The sequence below is a fragment of the Esox lucius genome, chromosome 18 (assembly GCF_011004845.1).
Source record: "Esox lucius isolate fEsoLuc1 chromosome 18, fEsoLuc1.pri, whole genome shotgun sequence".
Classification (NCBI taxonomy): Eukaryota; Metazoa; Chordata; class Actinopteri; order Esociformes; family Esocidae; genus Esox; species Esox lucius.
In genome coordinates, this window is record NC_047586.1 from 1171183 (window position 1) to 1183360 (window position 12178).

At 41.9% G+C, this 12178-nt stretch overlaps 1 protein-coding gene across 1 annotated transcript in view; it reads right to left on the reverse strand.

Moving 5' to 3' along the window:
• Window positions 1–263: 263 nt before the first annotated feature.
• xkr6b (XK, Kell blood group complex subunit-related family, member 6b) overlaps window positions 264–12178 on the reverse strand; it is an 84113-nt gene continuing 72198 nt past the window's right edge. Inside the window, exon 3 of the mRNA XM_010883114.4 lies at window positions 264–11411. Coding sequence (XP_010881416.1) covers window positions 10441–11411 — 971 coding nt within the window. The 3' untranslated portion in view covers window positions 264–10440. The remainder of the gene's footprint in view (window positions 11412–12178) is intronic.

Below are 12178 nucleotides of genomic sequence, written 5' to 3' on the forward strand. Positions count from 1 at the left end.
TGGTGCTCAACCCCACTGAGGCTCGATCATTAGGTCTATATTCAAACCACTCCCCCACCCCCCGGACACACTCTCACATCTGTATCCATCCTGAATGGCACCCTAACCCCAATTTATTGCACTACCTCTAACTAGTTTCCTATTGATTCAGTGCACTAAATAACTAATGAGCTTCTCTTTGGGACGTGACCACTGAATATTTTACAGTATTTAATAACAATGCTATAATAATAATAAATGAATAAGTCTTTGTGAGAGAAACATATTAATAACTCTTTAATAAACAGGGAAACTATCATTACTGTGTATTATGTCATACATCACACACATCTGTACACATATGTCTGTATATAGCCACTTTTGATCTTTCAAAAGGTGAAATGTGTTTACACTATACAATATCATCTGCTATTTTTTTTTCACTTTCAAAGACTATATATATTTTCTCTTCTGGGATGATGAACAGTCTTATAGATGAATCTACAGTAAGGCTTGACATGACATTTCGGCATAATATTTATCTTCTTCATCTAAAAACCAAAGCATACAAAAAGAACTTTAGCACCATATGTTTCATGATATTCATATTGTTCCCAAAAATAAGGGGTTAGTACAAGTGGACATCAGAATGGGGACTCCATGAAACAATTTATTACATTTTTATATTTAACAACAACAAATAAATCATTCTTTATCATGTCAATCTCAATGTAGGTTGTTTGAGTACATTTCAGTTTAATAAAAATGCTACAGCATGTAGCAATAATTTTGCTATTGTACCAACCATTTTTAATATTCCCATACAAATAATATAGGATTAGCCTAATAGAATTGTGAAATACATTAACAATCTAACACAATCTAAAAGAATGAATCAATATTCAACCAACCAATATTCCCCAACAGGGTTGATAACAATTTAACAAAATCAGCAGCAATTCATATTTCAATTGATACCATTGTCGCCTTGATTAGATGATTAAATCCATCTTTTAACAGAATATTACAGCCAATTCTACAGTAACAACAGAATTAGATACACACAGGTTTAGGACACAGAGATGACAGGAAAATTACGACACAGCAATCACGTTCTAAACTTTTACCCAGATTTCTTTAATCAGAAGAGCTTTATGCCTCTGGCCCTTGGCTTGTGCCAAAAATAATGCATTTTGTTTGTTTGTTTTATTAAAAAAAACTAAATTAAATATCCTAGTGCAAAAATAATAATTTACACTCAAAATGTAACTTAAAACATTAGGAAAATAATAACACAACACATTACCACAAAACAGCAGTAGTAGTATTTGTTGTTGTTGTTTTGTGCAGATCGAGAAATCATAAAGTGGTGGCACCTTGTTAGTAGAGAGTTGTGTTTGTCTGTAAACTGGGAGGGTTTGAGGTGCATGCTTGTTCTCCCCCAGCACCAATGTCTGCTAGGGTTTTTTGGAGGCAGGCAGGCAAGTCCCTCAGATGGCAGAGGGACCGATGAAAGGCCTTGCTCTGAACGAGAGAGCCCTGCAGGAGGAGAGAGACACAGCGGCCCACACACTGTTGTGGTAGCACCTTAAGATCAGCGTTCAGCACCAAGTTAATTCATTCATTAATTAACAAACTAAAATGCACCTTTTTTTTTTGTCATCTGAGCATTTTGGCTCTAATTCAGAACTGATGACGGCCGTGACACAAACACACGGAACAAAACGGAACACAACCAAATACCGCGACAGCCTGCTACACATCAATGCATACAGAGATTTAAGAAAGAGATAAAGAGGGCATTTTACAGAACAGAGAGAGAGCAAGAGGGAGCTATAGGCAGAGAGAAGGAAGGCATTTTACAAGGAGCACTAACATGCTTATATGTTTTTGGGCCACCTCACGATGAGCTCTAGGCATGCTGGGAAAATGACGGGAAACAAGGATATGAGGTGGTCACAAAGTTTTGGAATCTCTCATGGTTTTATCGTCCAACCAGATGGTGGAGATGCAGTATGGGAATCTTTTCGAAATCATCATTGAACGCTTTGATAACCATCGCCGTCACTCTGAAACCCAAACGTCATTTGGCTAAACTTTTTTTGACAGACAAGGTTAACGTGTTGGCACTACAAATCATTCATCTGACAGGACAGAAGAAGGCAGAAACAAGAGTCCATCACAATCATGATCCAAATGATTATCCAGCATAATAATAGCTGTGTTGTTAAGTATCTGTCCAGCTGTCTCTCCAAATCTGGGGTCTAAGTGAAACCGAATTCCCTAACGAGGTGCATTGCTTTTGACCAGGGGCCCAGTGACCGGGTAGCCCAGGGGCCCAGTGACCGGGTAGCCCAGGGGCCCAGTGACCAGGTAGGGAATAGGGTGCTGTTTGAATGGTTCTGAGGACATTCACCATCTATTCACCTGTGATTCTGTTCCAAACCAACTGGGACGGTTTGATCAAGTGTGTTTTTCGAGGTGAAACTGCCAAGATTTAACTACAGCGGCTGGACACAGATTTATTTGTATTTTCACTCTTATTCGTCCTCCACAGAACGAAAGATTGAGTTTCACAAACAAAGAACCCAACCTCTAGCTCTAACAGGATGGTCTCTTCCTCTGAACATTACAGATATAGGATCTTAATTTGATTTGCCAGTTTGGTGCAGCAGGTAAATATCCAAAGAAGCAGTAATATGTGGATTGTAATTTAGGAAAAAATTTTATGGGTCGATATAGAAGTCCAAATTGTTTTATTTGAAATTATATATTTTCAGAATGCTTTTATTTAAACCAAAATATTATTTTAAAATTATCTGGCAATGCAGTGGATCTAATTAGAATGTTTCACTCGTAACTCTTTAACCAAATATTATACTCCACCCGTAACTCTATTAACCAAATATTATACTCCACCCGTAACTCTATAACCAAATATTATACTCCACCCGTAACTCTATAACCAAATATTATACTCCACCCGTAACTCTATAACCAAATATTATACTCCACCCGTAACTCTATAACCAATTAGGATCCTCCACCTGTAACTCTATAACTTTATTATTTTATCCTGGGGTCACTCTATCAGCCTCACCGGTTATGTCTCTTACCCCACCACTTTTAACCACTTATATGCTGTCCACTGGTTTCTAGGTGCTGGTCAAAAGGGTCACACTACGTAAGGAAAATGGCTCTGCTTGAGACCCCTCCAGGTTATTGTGGTGATGCATGATGGTAGTGGCATCCTGCTGTTGGTTGAGCTGGTGGCCATGGCTGGATAGGAGCACCCGGAGAAACAAGGCACTGCGGCAAGGAACGGCAAGCCGAGTGGCTGCCACTGTTTCATCCTGTATCCCTGGATGGCTGTAGGGGCGTGGCAGGGGTGGGGCAGGGGCGGGGCAGGGGCAGGGGGTGAAAGTCTCAACTGCTTCTTCAGTGTGTTTGTACTTGGCCTAAAGTTAGTGAACGTTTACTCTGTATTCATAACAACTAGAATTAAGCAGTGAGATTAGAGGGGGGTGTGGTATATGGCCAATATACCACTGGCTGAGAGCTCTTTTTAGCCACAACACAGTGCTGAGTGCCTGGATACAGCTCTTAGCCACAACACAGTACTGAGTGCCTGGATACAGCTCTTAGCCACAACAAAGTTTGCTGAGTGCCTGGATACAGCTCTTAGCCACAACACAGTGCTGAGTGCCTGGATACAGCTCTTAGCCATGGTTTATTGCAATAATTAACAACTTTGAACAGTAATAATATTTTTTGCATACCAGTTGGATGTCTTCTGAGACACTGTATATGTATATATACACTTCTGGCCAATCAGCCTTCAGGGTGTGAACCCCATCTGTTTATAATATAATAATATCTGTTTATAATATAATACTAACTATTTATGCCATGTGTTTATTATATAATACTATCTGTTTATAACATAATACTATCTTTTTATAATATAATACTAACTGCAATTTAGTACATGTTTATCTAAAGTGTGATGTGCGCGAGTGTTTCTCTTATGTGTGGCACCAGGAATTGAAACCCACAACCCTTGGTGTTGCAAGCAGCAGGGTCGTGAACCAAACAATAGTGTTTGTGCCCGTGGCTGAAGCCTCTGACAATGTGCCAAGATAGAATTTCTGTATGAATTACAAGAGAAATGACTGTTTTCTGGTTTGACATGAGGTCATAAGCACCATAGAAGGGTGCACAGCCATGTTTTCGGGTGTCCATGACAACAGGCTAAGGAGACGGATAAAAGAGATCACAGTGTATCAATCTGCTATGTGCACCTGGTTATGAAGAAGATCCATAATATATATATATATTTATACATATCCACTAATATCTACTGAAAGACACTATGTCCTGTATCCACATGAGGTATACAGTTCAATAAAGACACTATGTCCTGTATCCACATGAGGTATACAGTTCAATAAAGACACTATGTCCTGTATCCACATGAGGTACATAGTTCAATAAAGACACTATGTTCTATATCCGGATATATTATATAGCTTAATAAAGACGCTGTACCCATAAATAGCATACAGCTCAATAAAGACACTATTTCCTATATCCATATATTATATAGCTCAATTTAGACACTATGTCCTATATCCATACATAGTATACAGCTTAATCAAGACACTGTTCCCTATATCATATATAGTATATAGCTCAATAAAGACACCATGTCATGTATCCATATATAATATACAGCTTAATAAAGACACTGTTCAGTATCCATATATAGTATATAGCTCAATGAAGACAATATGTCCTGTATCCATGTATAGTATACAGCTCAATAAAGGCAATATTTTCTATATCCATATATAGTACATAGCTCAATAAAGACACTATGTCCTGTATTCCTATATATTTTATAGCTGAATAAAGACATACTGTCAAGAATATTCAGTGCAGCATGTTCATGACCTCAGTACAAACCTCATGTGGATAATATAATCTACAATAGAACTTAATGGAAAACTTATTTCTGTTAATTTCTTTTCTTTTTTCCAGGGAAAGGACGCACCATGGAATCAATGTCAGCCAGGCACCCAACTCTCCCCAAAAGCAGACTCTGTCTGACTATGACACTGAAGAATACCACATCATCATGTGACCATTACACCTGACTAGGAAACTGAAGAAGTCCACATCATCATGTGACCATTACACCTGACTATGAAACTGAAGAGGACCACATCATCATGTGACCATTACACCTGACTATGAAACTGAAGAAGTCCACATCATCATGTGACCATTACACCTGACTATGAAACTGAAGAAGTCCACATCATCATGTGACCATTACACCTGACAATGAAACTGAAGAGGACCACATCATCATGTGACCATTACACCTGACTATGAAACTGAAGAAGACCACATCATCATGTGACCGTTACACTTAAAGATGCAGACTGGGACTTTGGCAATTAATAAGTAATTTTTCTATATCTCCCGTTTTGGACTGAATGAGTAATATGTTGTTTATATGTGCATAATCTGTAAGTAGAATCGCTATAATACCTCAGTTGGCCATGAAATTCCATGTTTGAAAGCACGTGGTTTTGTTGAAATGGGGCACAAATTGGCACATACATGACATGGAATACAATTTCCTGGCCCAACATGGCCCGACATGGCTACTAAAACTGGTGGTCAAAAATCACAGAATGCATCTTTAATAAGAACAGACAGTATGATCTCACATGAGACCATAACACATGGGAACATATCATCTCACATAAAAATTAAGAAACAATCTGGTTGCATCCCTGGAGATAACAGTGTACCATAATGCATTGTGGTTTGGAGACGGCCGGAGTTTGGTGAGGACATGTCGTGGTCACGGCACAACTGGCACCCTAATCCCTACTTGTTGCACTACTTCAGACCGTGGACCACTGCCCTGCCGAAAGCCCCCTGAGTCAGCAGGTCCAGTGGAGATGATTCTATTGGTCCTGAGGAACCAATCCCTGCTTTGAACTATTTGTTTATCCGTTTGTTTGTTGGTTTGCTGTGATGTAAAAGCTTGGCTGTTGTTTATTCAAAATTTAAAACAGGATGACTGTCTAACCCAAAACAAAGGAGAATCATTTGCATACAGACAGGAAGGAAGGTCTATAATACACATGATGATCAGTGAGTCTGACATTCTACTGGCACTGACCCAGCTACTCTTCATAGTAACGGCTGAAATTCACTATAGGCTTTATGGTTGTAACCTTAACTTGGACTCCAGAATACCGAATGTGTGAAGCCTTAACTTACATTCCAAAATGGTTGTAGTTTTAACCTACACTTCAGAACACAGAATGTTTGTAGCCTTAACTTACATTCCAAAATGGTTGTATTCTTACACTACATTCCAGAATGGTTGGAGTCTAAACCTACATTCCAGAATGTTTGGGGTCTTAACCTACATTCCAGAATGTTTGGAGTCTTAACCTACATTCCAGAATGTTTGGAGTCTTAACCTACATTCCAGAATGTTTGGAGTCTTAACCTACATTCCAGAATGGTTGAAGTCTTTACCTACATTCCAGAATGTTTGGAGTCATAACCTACATTCAAGAATGTTTGGAGTCTTAACCTACATTCCAGAATGTTTGGTGTCTTAACCTACATTCCAGAATGTTTGGAGTCATTACCTACTTTCCAGAATGTCTGGAGTCATAACCTACATTCCAGAATGTTTGGAGTCTTAACCTACATTCCAGAATGTTTGGTGTCTTAACCTACATTCCAGAATGTTTGGGGTCTTAACCAACATTCCAGAATGTTTGGAGTCATAACTTACTTTCCAGAATGTTTGGAGTCTTAACCTACATTCCAGAATGTTTGGGGTCTTAACCTACATTCCAGAATGTTTGGGGTCTTTACCAACATTCCAGAATGTTTGGAGTCTTAAACTACATTCCAGATGTTTGGAGTCTAAACCTACATTCCAGAATTAAGCTATTAAGCTACACTCCAGAATGGTTGAATGCTTGAATTGTTAGTCGACTCACCAGGAGAAACTTAAGATTTTAGACTGACTAGAGTTATTGTTGTTCCCTAACAAACAGGTTATGTGTTTCCATACATCGTCATGTTATTGTTGTTCCCTAACAAACAGGTTATGTGTTTCCATACATCGTCATGTTATTGTTGTTCCCTAACAAACAGGTTATGTGTTTCCATACATCGTCATGTTATTGTTGTTCCCTAACAAACAGGTTATGTGTTTCCATACATTGTCATGTTATTGTTGTTCCCTAACAAACAGGTTATGTGTTTCCATACATCGTCATGTTATTGTTGTTCCCTAACAAACAGGTTATGTGTTTCCATACATTGTCATGTTATTGTTGTTCCCTAACAAACAGGTTATGTGTTTCCATACATTGTCATGTTATTGTTGTTCCCTAACAAACAGGTTGTGTTTCCATACATCGTCATGTTATTGTTGTTCCCTAACAAACAGGTTATGTGTTTCCATACATTGTCATGTTATTGTTGTTCCCTAACAAACAGGTTATGTGTTTCCATACATCATCATGGCAGTGCACCTTCAGTTCAGGATCTCAAATCACTCAGCGCCTACCCCTCTGATTAGTAACCAGGAAGTGTAGGTTGGTATGACAACCCCACTGTTCACCACCTAGGGACAGGAAGTGAAAGTTGTCATAGGAACGGCACCATGGGAGGGTAATGAGAGGGCGGAGCAGCAACCATGGGTGGAGCCAAACCGTCGGCAAGACACACATAGACACAGGCACACACACGCATACATCCCTGTCACGCAATTTGTCCTCGGGTTCTTTTCCACTCCTGGCAATTCCCCCTCACCCTGTCTCTCTCGCTCTCTCTCCACCCCACCTGACCTCTGACCCTTAACATGTGACCTCAGCATGACCCTGAGGAGTCAGAGAGATCCCAGACCCTCACCATGCTGTGCTCCAAGTAGGTATCTACAGTAAATCAGTACAGTAGCAATAGATACATAACACTGTTAACATGCCACACATTGTAAAAAAGACTCTTATATCCAGAAGACTGACTGGAATATGAAATGCATTCATTCAGGTTTTCCCACATTTTTTTTGTAATAGCCCTCTCTGGATATTAAGCCAGAATTCAGTCCCATGACAGGTAATTGGCACTGCAGCTTTTAAAGACATTAAGACATTTTAGTTTTTTTACTTTTACACTATTTCTCTCCCCAATGCTTAATCGCAGCTCCTCCAGTGTCCTGACATCAGACCCTTCTGGTTCTAGTCCCACTGCTGACCAAACCAGGAAGTCTATACTGGAACTCTAACGCGCCAGAAGGAACGCATTTTCTGGCCCTCCACCTCAGCCAAATACATTCGCTGACTAACCCCCCAAACCCGTATGTTGTAGGCCAATGACACTGCCCCCCCAAGGCCAATCTGCAAGCAGGATTTGGAGTCAATTTGTTATTGGCCGACATTTGCAAGCGTCTTTGCAGGTGTGAAAACCGTGCTTTTAAAAACTGCATTGCCCATAACCTGTGATGTGATGTGATTGGTTAGCGGTCTTAATGTCAAGCTCAAATATATGACCATAGAAGGCAAGATTTATCCTTTTTTCTTTTCTCAGGAATGGGAACGGCGCCTCCTTGTGGACGGAGGGTCTTAGTGCACTAGCGTCAGTCGACTCTGCGGCGAATGGAGACGTGACACACCTGTAGGAATTGGCAGGTTTGAAAGTTAGACGCTCCGGGGCTAGGGTCTAGGGGAGACAGTACTAATATTTGGCTTTGTTTTAAACTAGCAGTAGCCAGCACAGTTGCCCTGTTCTCCCTAGAGACAGTATCCTATTTTAGAGCACACTGGGTGACGAGCACACGTTTTAACAACACACCGCAATATTTTGAGTAAAAAAAATAACAGAAGAAATATCCAGGTATACAGTCAACTCATCGTTGTCATAATTTCAACGAGTACTAAAGAAAGGGGCCCGGACAGGACTAAAGCGTAACACAAAATAAAGTACCAACTCACACTTGTCATAGATTCCCGACTGGAGAACCCATTGACAAGTATTTGCACCAGATGAGCTTATTGTTTAAGCGAAATACCTCAGTGACGGAATTCAAATGAGGAACATAAGAGAGTGTGGAGGACAGAACATCCTCTTCCTAGCGGACGACAGAGAATGCTGGAGGAACAGTGGGAGACAGCCTTTGACCCACCCCTTTGTTTGTCACTTCATGATCTGCGGATTCATACTTTTCTTTTCAACGGCCAACTGTTGATGTGCTGTATTCAAACACTTGACTTGTAATTCAAATTTATTTGTTGAAAGAAAAGTTGTTTTGGAATGTTGTAATGGTGCTATAGGTGTACACACCTCTCAAAATGTTGTGCTCTTCTGTGCCTGTGCTACAAAATCAGAGTTGTATATAAGTTTAATGCTCTTCTTATTGGCTACAGTTTTAACTTAAACTGGATGTGACTGAATTCAGTGTTTCACCATACATATGAATAACCAAATCTAGCGTGCAATTACACTCTGCTACCAGCAGATGTCTCCTTTTATTACACTATGGTGAAACCTAAGCACTGATTCAAGGTGAGGTTTGCTTTTTCCTCCGTAAACAGTTTAAGTTAGGATTGGGACATGGAGTTCTGGTCCTAGAACTGTGCTCAGGGACTCCCTCTGCAGAAAGAAGTGTGTGATGCAACACATCCCCAGGGGAGGGAGGAAGGAATAGATGAACATTCATAGTCGCATGTTGCTGTAGACATTTTGAATGTCTGTTTGTTTTTTTGTGCTATTGTAATTTCACCAAGTGTGCTTTTCAACTAGAGGTTTGATGCTACTTCATTTGGACAGATCTATCATTGGACAGACTATCATTTGTGTTGCAGGAATTTAATTGTGTGAAGATATGGCAGTTGGTTTAGGTTCTGGGTGCAAAGGACTGCCTTTGCGTCAACCTTCCTCCATCATTCCCATCAGGCTTTGCACCTTTCATGTGCGACAGGAAAAACATGTCCCCCACCATTAATATCATCTTCATCATCAACACAGTATATGAACGCACATCCTAGCCATACAGTATATACACACTCAGACAGACAGACAGTATTTACACACACTCAGACAGACAGACAGTATTTACAGACTCAGACAGACAGACAGATAGCTCCCCAACAACAGGGGTTTTATATCCCATTTTTGAAAATCTATGTATCTTTTATGTTGGGTTTATATTTCTCTGCATGTTTTGTTCTTCCAAAATAAAATATGATAATATGTATTCATGTATACAGTCTTGACAGCACCTCGGTAGATGTTGACAACACAGCAGTCCTGTGTGGGACCTGGGTGACGGAGAGGAAGAGGAGGAGCACCAGATGAAGGAGCAGATGCAGTGAGTGGGAGAGGAGAGAGAGGAGGTTGGGATCAGACGGGTCGTCTTCAGAGGGAGGACTCGTACTGCAGGAGCTCATAGAGGAGTGGCCCGTCTCGATACCTGATGCCCACCGCGTTGGGGCTGATGTACTGCAGCACGTTTATGGTCCTGCGCAGCCGTCGATCCACAAAGTGCGCATCCCAGGCCGGGTAGCGCTTCCTGGGCATGTCTATCTTGATGAGAGGCCCCTCGGGCCGGATGGGTCTACCGGCCGCGTCCAACGGCTCCGTGGACCTCACCTGGAAAACTGGCAGGCAGGTGTCGGTAGCCTCCTCATCCCCGTCTGCGTAATCCCCCGCTAGGGCCCGCGTCGGAGTGGCCTGGGAGCCTCGGGGACCCGGTGTCGGGGCCATTGGCTCGGCCTCAGGGGGCAGTGGGAGGCCCCAGAGCAGCTCGGCGCAGCAGGAGGAGGCCAGAACCCGGAGCCTGGGTCCCATGGGGTGCAGGACCCCGTAATACAACACCATGCAGGCCACGCCCGAGGCGAAGCACAGGAAGACGCCGCACAGGGCAGAGCCAGCGTAGGCGTCGGTGGTGGTGGGGTCGCGGTAGGCGTACCAGAGCGCGGTGAGCACAGCGTTCTCCAGCAGCACCACGGTGTAGTAGGTCACCATACGGTAGCGTGTCCGGCCTTCTCGCACGTTGAACCAGCAGAACACATACACCACGCCCACCACCATGTTGAACAGAACCTCCTCCCACTTGGACATGCAGAAGTCGGTGCCACCGTGTATTACCCAGAAGGCCATAGCACACCAGTGGAGCACCACAAAGATGCCAAAGTAGAGGTGGAAGACGGAGGCGAAAAGGGCAAAGGAGAGGACACGGGAGGAGATGGTGAACAGGCGCCAGAACAGGTGCACCAGGGCCCCTCGGTAGCTCATACTCTTCTTGTCATCCCGGGAGTCACGGAGGAGTTTGTGGTAGGAGGCCAGGACCCAGGAGAGAGACAGGAGGGAGGCCATCGCTGACATGCCTATAGAGGGAGGAGGAGGAGAGAGAGAGCCGAAAGGATACATGTGTAAAGAGATTGAGTGAGAGAGAGATGGAGAAAGACAAATAGAGGTAGAGGAGAAAGAAGAGGTGGAAAGAAAGAGGGAAAAAGAGGTGTAGAAAGAGAGAGAGGGGGAGAGTAAAAGGTGATACTTTTTGTGTGAAAGGCCATGTGATGTTCTGTATGTCTGGCAGTTAAATTGCTAAGCTGAGCAGAGAGCAGGTGATGCTCTTTAAGTTTGGTGTCTGTATTTGTAGCCGAGCAGAGAACTGGACCGGGAGGAACCAGAGTCTGTCGGACAGTCGAAAACATTTAAGACTTAATCTAGACATGTTAAAATAAAAAATTACATTGCAATGATCTAATGAATCAAGTGATTAATAAACTATGAACAGTGGGATAATGGGTGGTTGAATCACTCCTACATAGTGTGATTTTGGAGTTTGAATCACTTCTACATAGTGTGATATTAGGGTTTGAATCACTTCTACATAGTGTGATAATGGGTGGTTGGATCACTCCTACATAGTGTGATATTGGGGTTTGAATCACTCCTACATAGTGTGATATTGGGTGGTTGAATCACTCCTATATAGAGTGATATTGGGTGTTTGAATCACTCCTACATAGTGTGATATTGGGTGGTTGAATCACTCCTACATAGAGTGATTTTGGGAGTTTGAATCACTTCTACATAGTGTGATATTCAGTGGTTGAATCACTCCTACATAGTGTGATATTGGGGTTTG